Source organism: Oenanthe melanoleuca, chromosome 5 (genome assembly GCF_029582105.1).
Source record: "Oenanthe melanoleuca isolate GR-GAL-2019-014 chromosome 5, OMel1.0, whole genome shotgun sequence".
In the NCBI taxonomy this organism is placed as follows: Eukaryota; Metazoa; Chordata; class Aves; order Passeriformes; family Muscicapidae; genus Oenanthe; species Oenanthe melanoleuca.
In genome coordinates, this window is record NC_079339.1 from 2,125,102 (window position 1) to 2,148,472 (window position 23,371).

Below are 23,371 nucleotides of genomic sequence, written 5' to 3' on the forward strand. Positions count from 1 at the left end.
GGGGTTCAGCCAAAAAAAAACCCCAAAAACCAAAAAATAATAACAACAACAAAAAAACAACAACAACAACAACAACAACAACAACAAAAAACAAAAAAAACAAAACAAAAAAAAAACCAAAAAACAAAACAAAACAAAAAAACAGTGGTAAGAATATCCAGGGTAATTCACTGTAGCTGGTGGGCAAAAATACCAAAACTCTGTGAAACACCATTTCTAAGGTACCCAGAGGTGACATTCTAGTTGAGCAAGAAAGAAAACAAATGAAAATACTAAAATTCAGGTAAACTCCACCTGAATCACAGCAGCAGACTCTTTCTTACCCCAACACAGCAGCAGTTCAAGATCTGGCAGCTGGATTGCACAAATTAATTCAGAACATGTAAACCCAGAAGTAAAAAATCCAGATCAACCAGACATGCTCAATTCAGGCAAAATAGTGGAAAAAAAAAACCCCAAACCTTAGAACTGTATTCCTTCTTGTTGCAAGCAGAAAATATAGTCCAAATTATCAATTTGTTTCCAACAATCTTAACTTTTCAAGACTTAATATTTTAATAACAAATGACTAAGCATTATAAGGTTTTTGTTTAAAAAGTGTTTTCACTTTAATGGGTTTAGTTAATAACATCATGAATGGTACAAAACTGTCCTTTTTTCACATTTCCATACATTGTATTATGGACCACCTGAAAATCTGGACTAAGAATGCATAGTGTCTCTTAATTAGCCCTAGCTTCTTTTTTTGCCATATGTAGAACAGATATGCAGAAAAACATGCATTTATTACCAATGACATGTTAATATTAGCTTAAATAATAAAATATGGCAGAATGTGCCCTGTGAAATGCACAGGTTGGTAATAGGGTAAGAGAGACCAAATGTCAAGTGCTGGCAATGAAATAAGAAATGGTTGATGACACACTGACGTTTTGTGACCATAGTATTAGCTTTTCTGCTTTAAAATTGTTTTAAATAGTAGTAAATATTTAAATAATATTTAAAATATATTTCCTATGGAAATCATTTACTTGGAAGACAGCCTGTAAGATCTGACTTTTTAAAAAGTAGTATTTCATTTTGACAATATATGAATACAATACATGCCACAGAACCTCAAAGACCCTAAAGTCCTTAGCTGTTTTCAGAAACAATTTCTCAATCCAATTTTGTCTCTGATTTTTTTTGCTAGCAAAACTTTGGGAGTAGCATCTCAAAGCAAAACCTGCCTTTAAGAGAAATGTTGTATTTGAATAAAACCAAATCCCAGTGTAAATTGGGATGCCACACTAAAGGAGAGAATAGTGGAATTAAAAGCCAAATAAGTGATTATGCAATTTGTTTCATTCCTGTTTTGCTAATTCATAGTCTAAGGAGGGCTTTGATCCTTCCTAGTGCATCTTCTCTTGCAGTCAAATCAGTGCTCAATTTCCACTGTCATAGTAAGGGATGAAGACCTCACTGTTACTCCAAAGGTGAAAAAATTTGAGGTGTGGGTGCAGACTTCATTACCAAAAATGCAAGAAAACAAAGTATTTGTGCAAAAAAAAAGTAATCTGTACATTGACTTTTTCATTTAAGTTTGCTTCAGTATAAAAAACCTCTTCAATCCTACTAACAAAGCTTTGCTTTGATTTATGACCCTTCAACACACTCGAGAGTTCCATGTTTTTACTTATTCTAGTTTGGTAAATTAACAATCCAGCCACCATTTTTGCACCTCAAGACAAAGATGGAAGCTCCATTATATTAATCTTTAATAGTCTGGGGCAGTTACTTTTATTCAAGGTAAGTTTTTCCTGTCTTCTACAGGCACAGTGCTTGTTTAACTGGCCTTGGGAAACAAAAATAAGCCAAGTATAAGCCCAAAATAAGCCAGGTCACTTTCTATGGCAGTGCAGAGCATCATGGCCCCTCTGCCCCCTCCTTTTTTTTTTTTTTTTTTTTTTTTATGGTTGTTGCTAAAATTATTTCCTTTTTAAATAGGGACAAGCTATTCCAAAAGCCTCTCATTTATTTATTTATTTTTTTTTTTCAGCTTCTAAGGACTGAAAGCAGCTTTCTAAAGCAACTTCTAGATTTGAAAATCCAGTAAGTAGACAGTAGTGGTAATCTAGAAAGTACAGAGAACTCTCTCAATGCTTCATTAGGATGGGGTGTGAGAGAGGCAAAGTCTGACCTGCTCTGCACCATCAAGGAGCTGATTCCATTGTTCCCTCTGTCTGTATCCTAATGATTTTTATAACCACAGACTAGGAATTTCCAAACTGTTTTGGGACTACAGAGCTCTGCCTGGGCAAGTGACTCCCTCTCCTACACCCTCATGCCAGGAAGGGAATGCACTGAGTAAACTTGGGAATGCCCACCAGTGACTGAAGAGTGTGCCAGGTACCTTCCTACTGTTCCAGTGTGCACATTGACATTAAAATCATTTTATCTGATTGCTGCCAAGGCTGCTAACTCTGCTGGTTGGTTTCACCCTAAAAACTTGAGCTCCTACCAGGCCCAGCAGGACTGAAACTATAGAAATTCCTTATCCCCACAGCTACTACCCTTCTTTTCACCGTGGGAATTAATTAGCTCCATGATTGCTCTAACAATCTGCATATTCTGCCTAACCCCAAACCCACCTCTCTCTCCTAGATAATTGCAGACACAGCAGTAGCACAATGTGTCATTAACACGACAGTGACCTCCCTTTTTAATCCAAAACCACGAGGAAGAGGCTTTAAAAAAGGCAAGGGCACACACCCATTTCTGTTCATCTAGTCTGCACACAAATTGTAAAGGAGAATTATTGCTTTTTAAGGATGAAAAGCTTTGGAAATATGGTAAACATCCTACAAGGTTCTAAATCTAATCAGCTAAAATTCTGTACATACTTTAATAATATTCAAGCCTCTATTTGCTTACTCAAGATCAAATAATTCATTTTCACATCTATTCATTAAACTCTTTATAGTTCTACGGTCTAATGAATATTTAACAACTAAATAGGATCCAAACATGGGGGAAAGGTCACATGGCAATGAACATTATTTCATTTGGCCAATGAATAGTGAACCCTGCTCTCTTGGCTGAAATTAAGGCACTAAGTGGCAGTAAAAGGATAAAGGAATGAAGTTTTTTTCGACATTATCTGAAAAAAGACATGACTTTTTTTTTAGGACGCCAGTAGAGTACATCTCCACTCTGAAGGACTCAGTAAGGCATTCTATTGGCAAATTCAAAGAAAATGTTCTCCTGATTAGAGCCCATTACATTCATTGTCTGAGTGTGACTAGTGGCACTAGTAAGTGTTAGCAACCTGGAGGGGGAGAAAAGCTACAAAGATGTCTGAAGACTTGAAAGGCACCAAAAAGAGAACAGCTCTGCAACTGCCAGTTCTACAAACAATTATGTAAGCTGTGTTTAACACTGCATATAGTCTACTTTCAATCAACAATCTTTGTTGACCAAGATAAAGTATAGTAGCTCTTCATTTAAACTCTCAGTTAATCAAGTGCTAGTTTAGTAAGAAATTTATTTTCACATACCAGAAAATAATTGCAGTGTCTAACACAACTACACTTAAAGCAAAACTAGTCTAGTATGCATTATGCATTATTCTGGTTAACACTGAAGCAAACCTGTATAAACAAAAGGGTTACCTCGAGATACATAGTTTACAATATAAAATCAACATATAAATGAATAGGATTTACTGAAAACAATGGAAAGTGTATTACAAAGATACATGTAACAATTTTAACCACAATATTTCCTCTGTGAAAAATACAACTATTAGTGAGATAAAATGTACAATTGAATTTTTTTTTCCAAAAGAAAAAAAAAACACAGTATAAAGGAAAATATTTTTTTCTTCAAAACAGGGAAAATAGTTAAGTTCATTGTCTTTCATTACAATATAATTTGACACAAAAGCAGTCATAGGATTGCACCAACTCCATGTTCAGTCTCCTGAACATGACAATAGTAAAAGGAGTCCATAAAGCATAATGAAATTTCTGGATTTTATGATGGCAATATATGTATGCAGAAACTGATGTCACTCCAGCTCTGTTCACAAAATGTACAAAACTCTAAATTTGGTGGCCAGACATGTAAAAATTAGTTCGCCCCAACGCTGACTTTTCTCTCACTTAGTCAGGGATGGAAAAATCTGTAGTATTTTAAGTGTTGTTATCTGTTGAGCAATAAAAAAGAAAAAAAGTATATGTAGTGCATGCTTCATCACTTGTCAAAGACATTTCTGAAAATAAAACTAAGTTATCCAATAGTTTACAAAATCGAAAATAACTCTTCAGGTTAAAAATGTGATTAGGTTTATGTTTAGTTCCATCTCCAAAGGACTGATTTCCTTGGCAGCATCACTTTTCCTTAGCAAGAGCCAAGGCACAGAGTTCCATAAAGAGAAATAAAAATGGCTATGAACAAGAATGCAGTCTGGCATTGTACAAGAAATCAGAGCCTCTCTCGGAGCTTTCTGTTCCATCAGGTTAGTGCCGTAGAAAAATGGGAGATTTGGGATACATGTTTGTTATGAGCATTTCTGCTGGACACGATTCAAAAGTTCACCAAACTTTTCAAAAAGATCCTCCACCCATTTTATGTTTTTCATGCACAGCTGCACAATCTCTTCCTGGCCTAGATCTGCACTCGTCTTCTGAACAGAAGAAATCTATTTAAAAAAAGAGAAGGAGGGGGAGAGAGAGATGCACACACACACAGGTTAGGCTGCCAGAACTGGAGAATTTTCATTTTTATAAAACTCTGCAGTTAAGCATGAACTTTCTCTGCCAGAAAACCTTCAAGTTTTAAGAACAAGGGTAATGCCCCCCAACTTAACAACTGAGCCAGAGCTCAACTCTTGTATTCCTGCTACCTGAAATATTTCCACCAAGGATTTGCAGAAGAAATAAAGGACGGCGTTCTAAAACAAAAAACAATCTTTTAGATCCAAGGAGTTTAATACACTGATAACATTGGTTTATTTTGGATAACAGTGAAGAACACTTCAGGGAATCCCACAAACCTTGCAAGCCTCACATCTGAATGTTCTGAGCAGCAGTTCCCATTAGGGGCAACCAAATGTGTAGCCTTTATTTGCCATAAAAAATTAATTAAAATAGGAGGCCTCAATCCATACTCATGTACCAAGAATGAGAGAACAATCTCTTGAGTTGAACTCAATTCCCTCAATAAATTCCCTCAATGAATGCAAAAAATGAGAACAATACTTACCTCTTCTTTACATGTTAGATATATGTGATATTTGTAATGATGGAGTGAGTGATACAAAGAGTACAACTGTATTTTTTCTGGATCTACTGTAAACTCCTGCAAAAAGAACAATTATTTTAGGAAAATCCATGTTGTTTACCAAGAGACATGACAGACGTTCTCTTCTGTAAACAATTTTTTTTTCAACAATTCAGAAATTGAATGCTTAATTCAAATCATTGTGACATATCTGGCAAACTGTGATTCCCATTATTTCATAATTATCTCCTATCTTCCCTTCCCATGCTGTTTTATCAAAACCAGTGTGAGAAAGCTTTCACTCATCCTGAAGGCACTGCAAGCCCAAAATGGGTAAGACACCCCCTACTCAAGAAGTACTCCAAGAACTACCAAAATTTAACCATTATTGCAAAAGATACAATAGACTTTATGTTTGAGAAGGCTATTTTGTACTTACCTAAAAATTAGTTAATTTGGCAAGAAATATGAGTGTGAGCTCCATGTACAGGTCATTTGTAAAGCAACTATTTACTGCAGGGAGATGAAGCTAAGCAAGCCAAATCTAGTTAGTGTTCCCCAGGAATTATATGAAAATGGACAACATGTGCTTCTCAATTTTTTTCTGTGTTTCCTTTATTTGTTTTGTTTTTTTTTTTTTTTTTTTTAAATTTAAGATACACAGCTTCATTCTGGCATTGAAAATGAGGAACAGAACAAGATAGAATTCAATTTTTAAGAAGTGCTGTCTGGTCTCAGATTTTACAGTATTAACATTATTTTTATTAAATTTCTGATCTAGAAGCCATTGTATTATTTACTTTGCAGCAAGTGTAAGAAACTGTTATTATGATTATTATATATATATATTATTATAGGATTTATTATGATGATCTGCAGCAGCAATGATGAAGGCAAACTGTTGCTGCTCCAGCAACAGCCCAAGAAGCTGACAAACTATGTTTCACATATGAGTTATAATAATGATTTCATGTATTCCTTTAAATGTTGGTTTTTAACATTCCCTTGTTAAAGAAAAAGCACCTCTCTCAGAGATTTTATATTTTGATAAACCAACCAATACATGAAGCTGTGTTTTATATAAACATAGTTATCACAGCACAAGTCAGATGGTGGCAGCAACAAACCCAGTGAACACTCACCTGTGCTGATTTAGTGGTTGATTTAGAAGTCCTCAGTGTTTTCTTGTTGTAAGCTTTACCATTCATTTTGATCTTAGACACAGATGTCCCTCCACACTTTGTCTTGGAATCCCGAGTGACCACTGTCAGTTCAGGAAAGTTTTCCAAAGCATTCTTTAACAGAGCACATAAAGACAAAAGGTCATGGAAAAAATCAAGAATGGCCACATTGATGATAAATTGGCCATTTTTCTTTGAAAATATTAGAGTGCAGCCTATTAGGAGAAAACTTATTCTTCCACAAAGAGCTGATAAAGTATTTTTATCAGATCATACAACAAAATCTGGAAAGCATGATCACCTGTTCCTGACCACTGTAATTTTTCAAGACCAGCAGATCCTTTTACTGTACATCAGGTTAACATTTGTGATTTTATCACTAAAAAGAGAGGGGAAAAAATGCTCCACAGGGCAGGTTTGAAGTTCTAAATTGCTTTCCATTCCATTTCTACCCAAAAAATCTCTAAGGCTAAGATATTTCAAGATCTCTAAGTATTTCATGCATAATCAGGCACACAGGGATTGGATGCCTAAATATCTTCATAGGTTTTGTCCCAGATTTTGCAAACTACAAATTAATTGCATCTCATCAGATCTGTAAGTAGAAAAGGTTATGCACAGTGAAGTAGAAGGCTGGTTACAAAAAGTACAAGTTTAAGACATTTTAACTCATGAGGGTGAACTGCATTTCTGCCAGCTTCAATTCTACATTACTTGCATGAGTAAACTTGAATACAATTTAGTTGAACAAATACAACATTATGTTAGCAGCTGCTTTGGAATAGTCCTGCTATGCTACATAATCTGAAAAATATGTTTCACATTAAATAAACATGCATCTTTGTATTACACTCCAGTATGAGGCCGAAAAATGCACATATGGAAAAACAAATCAATGCTGCAGCTTAAGGACCTTATTGGGACTACTGGGTTAAAATATGAAGTTGACTCTATTCTTGTATTTTCTTTTAACAAACAGTACCTGACTACAACTACCTCCCCTGCCTATAATTTATTAGCTCTTTATGTATATCAGCCATTTTTTTACTTTATTAAACAAACCTCTCAGTAAACAGCTATTAAATCTGCTGCACAGTGGTAGCAGTAACCTTGACCAGCCAGTTTGTCCATATCCAGTCTTCCTTGCAATGCTTTCAAGGGGGAAAAACTTAAACAGGTTTGAATTATTTAGTTTTGCTATCCACTAGAATATCTTTCCTCAAGGCTGTTTGGAGTATCAAGGAGCTCTGGTCACTTCTCTGGAGAATTCCTAAGAACCAGAACGGTTCTCTGGCCACACCACTGACCTACATCAGACAGATGTGAACAGGAATGAAGAAGTAGATACCAGTGATTTCTGCATCTTTGGGAGCATGAGACACAGAATTATTTTCAAATGAAGTTTACACAATTCAGCTGAGTTGCTTCCCTTAATGAGCTTCAACTAAAGCAACAATAATATTTTATAATTTTTGTTTATAACAACTGTTACCCAAAGGATGCAATAACCTGTAAGAACTATAAAAAATGCTACAGGAAAAGCTACCAAACACTGACTGCTAACTTCAGTGTCTGCTTTGCTTTGTAATACAGTGCTAACATATTCCATATTAACTGTATCCAGTGGAAAAAGAGTTTTAAATTCATCCATGCCTGTCAATGCAGACCAGTAAAAACATTCAAACTGAATGATATCAGTGAATAACAAATGATACTTTTAACTTACTGCTTTCTTCAATGCCTAATTCAGCTATAATAGTTATTTCATTACAGGTGGAACAAAAACCTCCTGTATCTTAAAGAGCATCAAACACATTTTCCTACCCAACACAAGCACTTACAAAGACAAGTAGGCATTTCATTTTTATCCAAGACATTGACCCAAGGATGGCACAAGTTGGCACTGTCACATCAGAAGAAAAATATAAAAGGTTTTTTATTCTGCAGATGACATCACAAGAAGATCCTTTCCTTACATCCATTAACTCCATTAACATCTTGCAGATGATATTATGGAGTACAGTCTTAACTTTAGAAATATATATAATACATCATCTGCTTCTATATGAACACACAGCAAAGTTATTGTATTCACTATGAACTCCAACTTAATCAGCAGCTGGAATTACATGTTGGTGTTACAGAGAATTATAGGAGCTTTTTCCCTTTAAAATGGGAAAAAAATCAAGCATGACTACCTCTCATTTTTTGTGTACTTTAACTGAAATTCTACAAATTTGTAATTTCCCTTAACTGGTCTATCTTCTCTGCAAAGACAGGTCAAAAAGAGGTATCTATATTAATAACTATTAACACAAAATTCTTACCCCAACAGAAAAACAGAAATGGAGGGCTAACACATGTTACCTCTCTGAGGCTCTGTGCATTTGAAATTACACAGCCCTCCCTGGGACTTTTTACTCTAAGGAGGAAGCCACAAGAAATTGTGTTCAAGGAGGTACAAATTATTCAGCTGTTGGGAAAACAGCATAACTAACATTAAGAAAGTTCAAGAATAGTGTGAATTACAGCTGTTTCACTGGTTAATGGTGGTCTCCTCACAAAATTTACCAGAAATGGAATGGGGAAAAAGGTTTCATGATGGAAAAGAGCAGAACTTTCAAGCCTGTTACTATGTCCCTCCTCACCTAGTTCTCAAAACTAAGCTGACAGCAGTACAAAGAACAGAACTAGTTCTCCAAGTGTCTCTGTACTGTGGGCATAAGGGGACAGGAAAAGAGAGGCAAAGACCAAGTTTGGTGATGGTGTTTATAGTCAAGCCAGCTTTACTGTTGGCCTCAAGACTTTCCAAGAACAAATAATCATTCTGGTTATAGACACTGGCAAAAGGGTGTCTTATTGCCAAGCAGCAGGACAAAAGGAAATGGCCCCATGGTGTGCTAGGGGAGATTTGGAGTGGATATTATGAAAGATTTCCTCACCAGAAGGGTTAAGAAGCCCAGGGAAGTGGTGAAGTCACCACCCCTGGAGGTCTCTGAGTCACGTGCAGCAGATGTGGCACTTTGGGACAGAGCTTAGAGCTGGCCTTGGCAGTGCTGGGTTAACAGCTGGAATTGATCTCTTCTAACCTACACAACTCCATGAGTGAAAACAACCTTCCTGCACTTGCAAGCTCTGCATGGCTGCTTGGAGGGTGGGTGGGAACAGTGGGAAGCACAGTGATTATCCTCCTGTTTACCTTCTCTCTACTGAGATGGTACGGCTTCTCTCTTCCCTGTCCACATCCAGACCTGTTTTTTTATTACCACGTCAAAGCTGCTGTAATATGGCCTTGTTATCCACACTTTTCTCAACCTTCCATGCTGAAGATACATGAAAGAGCACACAAATGAGTTGTTCTTGCATCCCTCTGTCATGGTTTTAAACTCCTCTGATCATGTTCTATTACTTCAAAGAGGTTCAGACATCTGCTCCACAGCATAGCTATTTCATGTAAAAGTTTATTTTTGGGCAACATAATCACTTAACCAAAAGGTCAACCTAGGTTAACCTAGAAGGACAGGAAGCAGATTTTCTTAAACTTGAAATCTTAAATGAAAAAATGCTTGAGAATGAACCAGAAAACATGGGAGTAAAACTAGAACGTTACCTTTGCAGTAAAAACTCCATCCCAAAATGTTCTCCAAATGCCACATACAAGCACTAAATTTACAGCATCTCTTTCAAATCCATATTAATTTCTGCTACAAATGGGTTTGAAGCTGTGCCTACATGGTACAAATTCAATGATTTACTTAAAACACCACTTTTGAAAGCCCAGAATTTGAAGGAGGATACCTTGAAAGCATGATCCAAGTGCAATTTGGAAAGCAGCCTTTTCCTATTGTCATTCAGCATACCATCAATTTTTCTCATGTGAGGCAAGAGTAGCTCATCTAGAAGACACATAATAAACCCACAGCAGTTGATTATTAAGAGATGCACAGTAATGAGATTCATCTTCATTCTATGCTTTAACCCATATACAATGTGGAAAGTAAAAAATAAAGCAACTGGCACATAATCTAATTTCAAATTTGAGAGAAAAATCCTTTTTTTTTTTTTTTTTGATCAGCCCACTAAGCTGGTGTAGATAGTATGAAGTTAAATTGCTGAATGCAATCCTGCTCCTTCTCTGAGTTTCCTTTGCTGCAAGGAAAAATATTAGAGATAATTTTACACCAATTCCTAGATAATCCTCTTCTTTGCAATACAGCTGGCAGTTTTATGAAGACAAGCATGTGGTTTTGACATTTGTTATTCCATTTTACAAGAAATGGTCCTGCTGGCATTTATAAAAACAAAAAATTAGGAAAGTGTTTACTGATAAAAGTTATCTGATAAACCACTGTGAATTGCACAATATATAGTTGAACATGGGCATGTGGCCAGGAATGAAAATTTACAGCTCAGCATGGAGCATTTTATTTATAAAGTCAATTACTTTGATTTTAGTGGGACTACTGACATAATGCATGGGTCTGAAATCTTGAGGTAAGTTTGCACTGATGTATACTCAAAACAAATCAAGAGGCAGGAGAGGAGAGGAGAGGAGAGGAGAGGATAGAAATTTTTTTTTTAAGCACAGGCAAACAGAAGTACAAAACAACAGCTTGCAACTAAATAATACATGAAATGATTTCTCTTTTGAAATCTTTATCTTTGAACGTGAGTCTTTTACTAAATTTTGAGAAATAGGAGTTTTGACTTGTACCCTGGAGTCTACTAGGATAAACAAATGCAAATATTTTATCTTCAAAGAAAAAGTGTCCATTAATATAATTTTATTTGATAAAGATTTCAAGATTTCAGAGCTTAAAAAGCAGAATTTTTAATAGCAGAAGGAATAATATCTACTTATAGTTATATGCCTATTTCTTCATAAGAAAGCAAACACACTTGAAACTGTAATTTTAAATAAATGTTTGCTAAGGTTTGAAGTACAGTAACTGTAGGAACCAATAGCTCAATTCAGACACTCACAGCAAAATTCTAATGCAGCAAAGAAGATAAAACACTTCCAAGTTACTTTGTTTATTCAAAGAGAATGCAAAAAAAATATATATACACACATAGTATGTGTAGATCCTTCAGATGAATTTTGTTAGGTTTGTGGGTTTTTTTAAAAGAACACTTGCTTTACTGCTTAATAACCTTAAAATCTAGTAAGAACACACAAATGTTAAACATACTGTACCATTGCTCTTTTCCAAGGCTTGCATTGTGTCTGGATCCAAGGCAATGCTAACAAGCAACTCCATGTAGCTCTTGAAAGTCTCTTTCATTGCTCTTGTATTCAAAAAACGAGTAACAAGTGGAGCTGGAGGTACAACCTCTGGAAAGTAAACAGCATAGAATGTTCTTTTCCTTCCATATCCTAAAAATACTTGTGCTTTTAAAAACTCAAGGTTTCTTTTTTAAAACACAAGTGACCCCTACTGGTACCATGAGAGATTAAAATTCAGTGCAGTCAATTGCAATAAACTACTTATACATCAAAAACAGGGGGAGACACCAAATATGGTACAAATGGTTAATTTTTTTAACTATCAGCATTTTAATTATATTTTAAGGAATGAATGTTCAGAGAAACAGGATAATTAATAACTTCAGGCAAATGAAGTGCCCCAAGTGCCCTTATTTTCACGTCAAGGCAAGTATCTCCCATAATTGCAAAATCTGAATTCATCCAACAGGAAAAATAACTTCTGAGTACTAATGTCACTTAGGAGCCTGCATACCATTGAAGTCAACCACACCTAATTTTTAAACTCACAAAAAAAAAAAAAAAAACACCCAAAAAAACCAAACAAAAGGTTTAAAAAGTTTTATCAGTGAAGCAATGCACAGCTTTGCTTCAAACATGCAGGAAATAAACAAAAAGAACCCTGCAAAATGCACTGTAAATCAGCTACAACAGGAAACCCCTATAAACACTAAATTTCAGAAATTCCTTTATCTTCTGGAGAATTCCTGCAAATACTGTATGTCAATGATCTATGAGTGTCTTAAGAGCAAATCTGCTCATCATTTGAACATTTGAACAGCTGGCATTCAGATAAGCAATGAAGCAACCAAAAGTCAACTGGTTTTTCTCCTTGGGTTCTGAAAAAAAACCCATCAGCATCTGCATTCTGCCCACATCTGCATGCAGGCAAACATTACAGGAATGTTATTTTAGACATGACATTCAGTTGCAATGGAAAACTAATGAAGAATCTCATTCTTAAGATGTATTCAAAAATCAAACTGGCTTCTCCTCCTACAATTGTACCCATCACAGACAGCAAGTGGTAAAATATGTATTTATGTAGATGAACTACATTTGAAATAACTTCAATTGTACACATTTGCTTACACACCAACAACAAGTGAAAAGTTTTTAAAAACCCATTTTGCATGGCACTGTCAGATTTTGTATTTTTTTTCTGAGGCTTGTACAGAAAAATGTGCAAGATCAAACAAAGTAATTTTATAAAACTCTTCTCAGTTAAGTTCAAATGGGCCTGGAGGCCAGCAATGGTATCTCACTCACCATCTTCTTCACTCTGGCCTTCAGGTGAAGAATCAGACTGGGAAGATGAAAATTCTTCTTTCCACTTTTTCCTTTTCTTTGGTGGTGGTTCAGCCTTTACCTTTGGCTGTTTAGCTTTGGGTTTCACAGAAGAGACTTTTGTTGCTGTTGGTTTTGGTGTTGGTGGATCAGGGGGTTTGATGTTGCTATTACTAGGTTTGCAGTGAATAGTCCTACAATATTATGAAGAGAATGTTTATGAATATAATTACCACAGAAGTTTTGGCAGTAATAAAATAGCTATAATCTTATTTAATCAGAATATACTCCCCACTGATTATATACACTTATTTTACTGTAACTGGGTATTTGGCTAGTTGGTCATACACACTTTATATACTACTATATTTTTGAAATAATGCCTTTCTCTTCCCATCTCTCAAAACAGGAAAACAAACAGGAATGTTAATAACAGAAATCCAAAGTTCTGTACTTTAGGACTAATAATGCAATGCAATTTTGAGAGCATGGCAGAAAATACAATCCTGGGAAATGCTAGAGAAGAGTTTTGTCAAGATGGGAAAGCAGTGATATGTGCAGCAGAAACATTATCAGTATCTTCTGGAGCACTGAGAATATTTCTGGACATCTGTCAGAAATGGAGATTTCAAACCAAAGTGGATGGAGACAATAGACAGTAGAAGGATGAGAGGAACAGAAAGTTTGTCCCAAGCTAGGAAGCTGAAAGACCTTGCTCAGTGACAGAGGTGGGATCTGACTGATCTCTGCAGAAATACAACATGCAGTACAAACAGAAAGAAAAGCCAAAAGCAGTGTTGAGAGAACAGTGTAATCACAATCATGTTTTGTTAAAAGAGGAGGTTGCTTTAGAACAGTCTTCCTTAGCCCAAGAAAAAAAGGAGCACCAAAATCCAAGCCACTTTTAGTAGAATAGGATTATTTCATAAAATTTAATATCTGATGGCACTGCTTCAATACAGAGAAAATTAAAATCATTACACTAGCAGGATTTTATGGCAAAGGATGACATAGAAAGAGCATGTAGGACCCTAACACCTCCAAAATAACTGATTATGGAACAGAATAGAGTAGAGAAGACAAGGCAGTAATTTATATTTAATTTCTTAAAACAAACCACACAGTTCTCAGTTTCCATTTTAAAGCACAATTAATATACTTCAAAGTTATACCTCCTGTTTATTTAAATAGGTATGTTCTTAATATGAAAACAATATGGCAAAATGAAAAACAAATTGAAATAAAATACCTTGCTGACTGGACAGGCTTGATTCGTGGTTTTTTTGAGCATACTCTGACATACTCCTTTTTGTTTGCATTTTCAACAAACTTCACATACACTCGTTTGTATTTTGTCTTTGCATCCCCAAAGTACCCAAGATACTAAAAGGAAAAAAAAAACAAAACCACAAGTGTTCCTGTTAAGTAAAATTTGTCTGTTTTAACAAGTAAAAATTTCACTACTAAAGAAAAAAGTCAGTTTAAACCCCCCCATGCATACATACAGTAATAAGCCACTCTACAGTATCTATAATTTAAGAAAAATTCTCCCTCAGATTTCCAGATAATAATTAAAACTGAAGTCAATAAGGTAAGGGGAGGTACCCTGGGCTTGTTTTTCTCCCTTTATTTTATTCTCCACATGTATTATTCCAAAAGCATTATCTGCCTGGCAAAAGGCTGCCTGTTAAAATTGTATCATTGCAGAAATTGCAGTCAATTCTCAATTCTCTTTTTCCACTGACTTTATTCTGGTCAGGAATACTTGCTACTTTACCCAGCCAAAGTGATACCAAAGACCCCGTGCTGGAAAGCAAAAATTCAGTCATGGATGTACTTAGGGAGAGCTGGAGGTGTTGTTTCCCCCTCTAGGATGATTGCTAAGAATCACATTCCATTCAGTTTCCTAGATTGGCATTAAGGAAAGCAGCTCCCATGAGGCTTCCCCAGAATTTGGAAGACTCACACTGTTAGTAGCAGCAAACTCTCTGTGTCCATCACGCACTTCAGGAACAAACTTTTGCAATAAAGCTTTCTGTACTTTCCAGATAGCTGGAGGCTCTTTTCCTGTCTGCAAAGCAACCTGGAAGAACATAAAATTGTTTGCTAAAAACAGTGCTTCTTTTGCTTCCAGAAATGTGATTGGGCATCAAGTTTTTTGAGGAAGTTAACCCAAGGATAAAATGTAAATAAGTCATGTAAAATGCCAGCACCATAGTTATTAAGTCCTGTTTGCATCAAGGCAAGTTTGTAATTATCAGCTTTAATGAGAATTCTCTAGAGATTGTGCAAACAAACTACTAACTCAAATAAACCCTTTTTAGAAAATGCAGTCAAACATTGATTACTTTTTCATTACTCTTCAACTAACAAACTTAAAATTCAAAATATCTCCTAACATACCTTAATCCATTTTCTAAGTGACAAGGGAATATTTCAAAATGATAACGCTTGTCTTATGTGGTAAAGCTGCAGTAATTAATTTTAAACTGCAGCTTGAGAGGATGAGCACAGAGACAAAAATCAAAAATATCAGAAATTTTCAAACAGTAAGAATATTGCTGTCTCTGATAGGATAGGTTAATATACGGAAGAATTAAAATGGTGAAGCAACAAAACCAAACCAAAATTAAAAATCAAAGGCAACAAGGAAATTCATATAAACTCATGTGAAGAGTTGTACTGGTTGCTTATGGAAAAAATTTCTTGTTGAAATAGAAAGCAGAACTTCTTACAAAAAAACCAGAAACCAACTCCATTCAAGTTCTTTTGCAAAGTTACCTTTGAAAGTCTACTCTTATCTTAAAAAAAAAAAAAAAATGTAGTCAACTGCCTTTGAAAAATTTATGCTTTTTAATATTAAAATAGGTAATTCCAAGTTCTAACAGAGGTTACCAGCACACAGATTTACTTTATTATGTATGTAGCATAAAATGGGTCATGTACATTCAAAACATGTTTGTAATCTGCACTAGAAAGACACCTTTAAGGCATTTTGGCAGCCATCAGGGAATATTAGAATAGAAAGAGAAAAGTAATCTGCAGCCTTTCCTCTTCTGGTAGTTTCTTGAGGCTAAATTCATATGTAGGGGTTTTGTGCTGTGTTTTTCCCCCAGCAAATATTCAGATTACCTTTAGTGTCTCTATATCTTCAATCTTCACTACAAATTCATCACGTTCTCTGTACATCCCCTCTCCTTCACTGTCCATATTCTCCTCATCAGTACATCCTTCTATTGCAACAGTCTCCTGTGTTTTTGCCAATTGTTCTGAAGTCACAGCATCCTGTTGAGCTACTTTCAAGGGGTCAGCTGGATTCACTTTTTCCTGCACATTCCCTACAGGAGCAGTTGTCTGTGGAGATTCCTGCTTTATTACAGCACTGGTGGTGGTGGCAGCAGCAGTAACAACTGTCACTTTTTCAGCTTCTGAAGAAAAAAATCCAAATTTTAGATTTTTTAATTATTGAGGATTAGAAATGTAATATGGAACTAGGTTTTTTTCTTCTTTTTTGTAACATTTTATATTAAAAGCAACTATTCTAGGAAAAACACCTGTTCTAGGAGTTAAAATAGAAGCAATATTTGACCACAACTAAATCTCAAACAAAACCAAAATACTGTAGCTAATATACCTCTGTTTGTATTAAACTGCTGCATCTGTTAGCATCTGGAATTAACAAAACTGATTGCCTTAGAAAACAATTTGATAGTTACAGACATGATCACCAGGTAATACTGTTGTGCTTTGTGACAAGAAGCAAATACAACAGTAAAGGTTACAACACTGAATCTTGTTATCTGCTGATAGGTCAAGTCTTTTGAAATTGGATTGCAGAAAGAGAAATACACATGAAATACAAAAACAGTTTCTGGTAACTTTTGGACATTTATCATTTATATCTTGTGATAATGTAACTGGAAGTTCCAGATTAAAACTTTAGCAATAGCCTAATGATTTTTAATATTAACAGAGGTGAGCAATAAGAACTGATGATACAAAACAAAAAAGGGAAAAGAGCATTCCTTTCCTCCTTTATTCCAAAGAGCCAAAGAGAAGTCCCACCTTTCAAAATTATTCTTTCCCACCTGAAAAAAATTAGAATCCTTTTTAGATATTACTTTACAGTCTTTTATGTGTATTAATTTTAACACTGACTTGCTGATCTAAAAGAAATCAAGTTATATGAACTATAACACAATTACTAATATCGCTCAGGAAACTTTCCAGTTTTGTTACAATCATTGCTAATTGTTGATTTTCACTTGAAAAATTATAAAAAAGAGAATGTAACATATTTTAACAAAAGCAACTCCAAACAAATGAGTTAAATGGCAAATTAATGTGTCAATACAAAAGCTATATACCAAGTAAGTGAAAATTCATAAAATCCATTCAGTAAAACTGTTAATTTGAAATGTGAAATGTGTTCTTCCAGACACATCACCTCACATCATTGCAAATAAGTCCTATTTCTTCAGTGAGAGAGCTCTGACAGCTTTAAATAGACACACCATTATTAGTTGCCCAGATATATTTACATATTTCTCAGAACAGCAGATAAAAGTACATGTACTACTTAATACTATAAACAAAAGACTATGTTTCAATATTTGCCTGTCTATACTTATTTGCAAAAACAGACAGAAGAGGGAATGACTAGAAAACCTGCAAAACACCAGCAAGAAAGAAAGACAGATGTCAATATTAAGCAACTTGTACAAACATTCTTGTGTGGCACAAAACAGGAAAGTGAATTCAAGAAATTGGTGACATAAATATTACATCCTTATGGATAACAAAGAAGATACAATAATACTGTAAAAGAAATCATTGCAAATAAAGCACTAATGGAAATTCTCACCCAACCAAAAAAAAAAAAAAAAAGTTTGAAATATTTCTTTGAGCATTGTACACAGAAATGGTTTATTAAATTAACAAACTTCAGCAAGAGGCTCATGCCATGGCACTGTCCAGATTTCAGCTTTCTGGGAAGAAAAACAACCACTGCTTTCTTGCTTGAAATATATATTCAACCAAAGACACAGAAGGAACTTCATCCTCTGAAACAGCCCTTTTGAAATGCATGCAGTTAACATAATAACATAGAAATAACCACAGAAAAAAACAGAATAGCAATTAAGATGAAGTATTGTTCAGCACCTCACGTATTCTGCAATATTTTTCCAGTATCTTAGGTGTGATTATTACAATTCAAGTTTAATTTTGCTATGTATTTTTCAGTAAATCATGTCACACCTGGAGGAAAAAAAAAAATCTCCCTCTCTCCTTTAATCTAAAAAGGGAAATCATAACTTCATTCTCTCTTGTTAAGAATCAGCTTACAGGTCATGAGTTCTGAACCCTGAGAAGAGTTAAAGAAATGTTTCATTTTCTCCCTGTGATTATTTTGGAAGACAATGATATTTCTCTGGCATTAGTACAATTATGTTATTGGCTGGATAGTTTCTAATTGCTTACCAGAGGGGGGGAAAAAAAATCCTTACTGAAGAGACCTGTCTAGGCAAAAATATTCTGTATGCTGAAAATACTTCAGAACAAACCAGCATCAGTTAAGAGCTCTGGACATGGACATACAGCATGGATGTAACACAACTGAAACTGAAAAGTGTGTGAAAAACCAATCAGTACTGTGATCAGTGGTTGCTGCCTGGCCCTCCCTGCCCAAACCAATCCTTCCCAGATTTTGTTCTTTTGTTAGCAACCTGTCAACACACAGGGAGCAACAACACTACTGATCAATATGGCTCAAATGACTCTTACCTTGGACCAGTCCAGCCAAATGAGTGCAGTTTAAAGTGCAAAATTTGTTTTACACATGTATCCAGTGCAACTTCATCATCACAGAAAATGCATGTTTACCTAGCAAGAACTTAGCACCTGCTGGTGGCAATTACTAACATATTCTCTTGCTAGAATTTTTTAAAAATAGGTTTAGAACCTCTGACATTTTTTGTGTTGATGTTCCCAGATGAAAATAATATTTAATAATTTAAGCCAGAATCGAAGAGAACACACATATTATTCCAGCTCCAGGCTAAAATAACTTTTTGGCATTAGTCCTACTTAAGTAGCATGAAAAAGTTTATTTTCTAATTGTGGAAAACACTATTTTAGTACATAGTCAATATACCTTTTGAAGAAAACTTAATTGTGGCCAAAACCAAAGCAAATATAAACCTTTACCTGAAGAGAGATAAAATTACTTTTTTTTTTGCCTTATCAGCTACAAAAATCTCCTTCAACATATGCACTTGTAGTAACCATTTTACCTGATTTGATCTTTTTGTCAGATGTTTCATCCAGGGCTGACAATGCAGTAGAGATGCTCTTTTGAAGATCATGGTTACCACCCACAGAATCATCTTCATCAGAAGAAAACGACGGCAACGCTTCTAAATTTTTCTTGAGATCCTCATCAGCTTTTTTGGTTGGACTTTCTCCACTGACCTCAGCAGCTACAGGTGGTGCTGCTGCTGGCTGGGGCTTTGCAGAGGGCTGCAGGCAAGGGGCACGAACTATTTGTGTGACTGGTCTCCTAGTCCTGTTTGGCATTCGTACAGCTGGAGTGGAAAACTGTTGCCTGGGCCCAGACTTTAGAAAGTCTAAAAAAGATGCAATAAATCCTGTTCTGACTTCAGGCTGTTTTTCTTCAACTTCTTTAATTTTTTGCCTCATTCTTTCCTGGTGTTGGTAAGTATCATAACAACCTTCAGAAACAGGAGAAGAGTATGTGAAACATGAATCATTTCCTCTTGAATTTTGACGTTTACACTGTCCACTCCTTTTTACCTGTTTCTGAGTTGCACTGTCATCTTCTGCAGCATTTTTGTTTTGGCTTTTTCCTTTGCTTTTTTTCTTCTGGAGGTTCCCTTGAGCTAAATCTTGGCATTCTTCCTCAGCTCTATTAATGGCTCCATCTGCACTTTGGGGCACAGACAGCGGCTGCAATGGAACCTTTGACTGGTTACCTGCTACTGTACCATCATCACTACCCACATTAAAATCATTCTCTGAAGCAGCACTTTCCTCACTCAGGCTCCTAGCACTTGAAACAAACTCTGTGTCCCTTGCAGTCAGTGTACCATCAACAGAAGCATCATTATCTTCCTCAGATTCATGACTGATGCTAGATTGTTTTTTCACTCGAACAGCCTCCTGCTCCTCCTGACCAGCACCAAGGGTGGGAGAGGTCATTCTTATTGGTACACTCTGATCAGAAGTCTCAAGGTGCTGCTGATCCAGGTTCACAGTTTTTGTCTGTATTGTTGACACTGGGGTAAGGTTTAGAGTAATTTGGCCTCCATTCAGAGAAATATTATTTCTGCTTGCTGGCTTTCCAACTACAGTAGGTGAGGCACTGAAAACAGCAGACACATGTCTGGAATCCAACGCTCGGAACTGCGTTTTAGACTCCTCGCTATTTTCAACAGCTTGGATTTCCTCTTCATTAGAAGCTGATTTGGCAAAGTCAGATGGTGTCACTCCACAAGCTGCTGCTGTTGCTGCTAAGATGTCATCCACATTGGATAATATATTCCTCTCATCACTGAGAAGTATAGATTCTGGGAAGCATATTGAACTAAGAGAAACAAACTGATTCTTTGCATCGTGCTGATTTGTCTGAGTGAAGTGATCTTTTGCTGTCAAATGCTGCTGTAGTGGTTTTGAAGACTCAGAAATGTCCATCTTCATTACTTCTGAATTCTGACTATGAAGCTGTTGCTGAGAATGAGCCCCATTGCTCTGAACAATGTGACCATCCATCTGAAGGAATGGGTGTGTCACTTGCTGAGGACTCTGTATTCTTTGCACTTGGGGTGATGCCTTTGCTTGCCCTAAACCCGACTGCAGGATTGACTGGTGAAGAATCTGCAAGTCACAGGTTGACTCCAGCAGTACCTGTGCACTGGGCAAACACAGCTGATGACCATGTCTCAAAGCATGAGGCTGAACCTGTGGTGGTGTGCTGATGACTTGGCCCTGCTGCTCTTGAGCTTTACTTTCATGTACCTTATGCATAAGAGAATGCTGTTGGTTTAACTCCTTAGCACTCACAGTTCCCTGTGCTGTTCTCATTAAATTTGCTGTCTTTTTGATATCATGGCTTAGGCTGCTGATATGGCCAATGTGTTGGGAAAGCTGCTCCACAGAACTGACCATTCTTTCATCTTTTTTTGTTCCTTGAAGAGTAAGTCCAACAACTTGATCTTCAAGACGAGAGTTGCTTCTGATGACGCTTTGAGAGTATCTGTCATTTGCTTTTGAGACCCTGTAGGATGCATCCTGAGCACTGATCTCCTCCTCTGTTAGGCTTTGAGTGGAAGATTCAAGTGTAGCTTGCTGTTGCAATGCCTGCATGTCCTGCATTGATAATTCCTCCTCCTGTTTGGATGAGGCATACAAATTGGAGTCAGACTTCCTTTTAACATAGGACTTTGTTTCTGAGGAAGGTCTGTTGTTCTGCAGCGCTTGGGAGTGAGCTGGGGATGCAAAAGGAGACTGGACAGATGGCAAAAACTTTTGAGACTGTGGGGAGGAGGATTCTTGTGACTGTGAGTTCTGAGAAGAATGTAAAGTAATATAGCTTTGATTAGGACTCGAGGCTGGAAGAGTTTGTACCCGAGGAGATGCATTAAAGGAAAGAGAAGGTGATGTTAGTGTTAAAGACTGCCCTGAAGAATAGCTTTCTGAAGGACTAACAGCTGCTAAAACTTGTGATTGAGATGAAAAATTAACCTGGGACTGGGTAACTGGAGATAAACCCTGAGAGTGACTAGAAGAGTAGCTCTGAGCCTGGCTGACTGAAGAAAGTTCCCTCATTTGCCCAGAGTAGTTCTCATTTGGAACCGAGGTCAAGACCTGTTCCTCTGAGGAGTAATTTAGAGTCTGACTGTCAGAAGTAATAGCTTGTGATTGCCCAGAAAAAGTCAATGTTTTATACAGTGAGGGCAGCTTCTCAACCTTGCTGGATGAGAAATCCTGTGAGTGGCTGACAGGTGGCACATTCTGAGCCTGGCATGAAACATAATTTTGGGACTGACTGACCGACAAGAGGCTGGGGAGCTGTGCTGTAGAATAGATCTGTGCTTGGCCTGTAATGACAGAACTCTGGTTCTGTGCAGTTTTGGCATAGCTTTGTGTCTGCACAGTGGGAGCTACACTCTGAGGTTTGGGGGTCTTTGTGGACCTCGGAGGCTGCTTCATGGAACAGTTTTTCACTTTTGCTGTGGAAGCAGATGGAAAACCAGGTGATGGAATTGCAGATGTGTACGACTGAGCAAGTTCCACCGTGACTTGAGAAGTCTTCTGCTGTGGTCCTCCATTGCTCACCTGAGTAACATCTCCAACTGGACTGCAGGGTAACGCTGAGTGCCTAGATGTATCCTGAAAGTTAACTCCACTTGTACTTGTTAAATAGCTGTGTAAGGAATGCTGTGACACAGCCAGCTGAGGCTGCACAGACTGAGTACTTGAAGGCCGCTGGTGGTGTTTAATAACACTACATTCTCTCTGAAGTGCTCTGTCCATGGAAGCAGTGGAACCAGTGAAGACTGATGTGCTGTAGGCCTGAGACACCTGCTGAGCTCCTCCAAGGGTGGAAGGCAACAAACTGAACTGAGGCTGCAGGAGATGGGGTGCAGACTCTTGAGCAGAACGGTATGTGGATGACTGGGGGGGCACACTGGTACTCAGAACAGAGCTGCCCAGGCGCTCGAATGTCAGCGCAGCTGGAACAGTGCCCTGCGATGTTTTAATCTGCAATAAAGGGTCGTGGGGAGTCAAGAGACCATTTGATGTAGCACTGAAAGTAGCATCTTGGAGAGTAAGAGAAGGGGTAGTGGCAAAGTTTCTGCTGCTGAAGGTGTTGGGATGCTGATAGGCTGATAAAGCAGAGGTTGGTGGAAATGTTCCAGAGGTTGGCAGAGCTCCAGTGACAAATAGCTCTGTGGCTGTCGAGGAATGCATACCTGGAAAAAACAAAAACAAAACAAGAAGGGAAAAGGAGCATAAGGGAGCTTTACAAGTTACAACACTGCATTTCTACAAGTCATTTAACTGCAAGCTCTTACAGCATTTACAAATAGAATGTTCTTTAGAATTATCACCCTTAAAAAAAAACCCAAACATACATAGGGAGGCACTTATCATGGCTAATTTTCAACATGGAAGTGCAGGGTTTTTTTAGAATGCCAAACTCTATACCTGCAGTGAATTGCCAAGGGAAAACCTCATATCCTTAAGATGCAAATGATTAATAAAAAAATTGTACAAGATAATTCTGCTTTGAAATTGAAGGCTCTTTATTAGTTTTTATTTCAGTTTAAAAAGAACATCATAATAAACTGACCAA

General features: G+C 36.8%; 1 protein-coding gene across 6 annotated transcripts in view; it reads right to left on the bottom strand.

Annotated features, from left to right (window-relative positions):
- Nucleotides 1-737: 737 nt before the first annotated feature.
- QSER1 (glutamine and serine rich 1) overlaps nt 738-23,371 on the bottom strand; it is a 43,530-nt gene continuing 20,896 nt past the window's right edge. For 5 of the 6 annotated variants that reach the window (XM_056491895.1, XM_056491893.1, XM_056491896.1 and 2 more), the window contains 10 exons: nt 19,290-22,988; nt 16,129-16,424; nt 14,963-15,079; nt 14,246-14,379; nt 12,979-13,190; nt 11,641-11,778; nt 10,242-10,339; nt 6,405-6,557; nt 5,245-5,340; nt 738-4,681 (listed from right to left, as the gene is read on the bottom strand). In XM_056491895.1, coding sequence (XP_056347870.1) covers nt 4,541-4,681; nt 5,245-5,340; nt 6,405-6,557; nt 10,242-10,339; nt 11,641-11,778; nt 12,979-13,190; nt 14,246-14,379; nt 14,963-15,079; nt 16,129-16,424; nt 19,290-22,988 — 5,084 coding nt within the window. In that variant the 3' untranslated portion in view covers nt 738-4,540. Of the gene's footprint in view, nt 4,682-5,244; nt 5,341-6,404; nt 6,558-9,642; nt 9,767-10,241; nt 10,340-11,640; nt 11,779-12,978; nt 13,191-14,245; nt 14,380-14,962; nt 15,080-16,128; nt 16,425-19,289; nt 22,989-23,371 lie in introns of those variants that run through there. The other variant, XM_056491898.1, reaches the window with a different exon arrangement.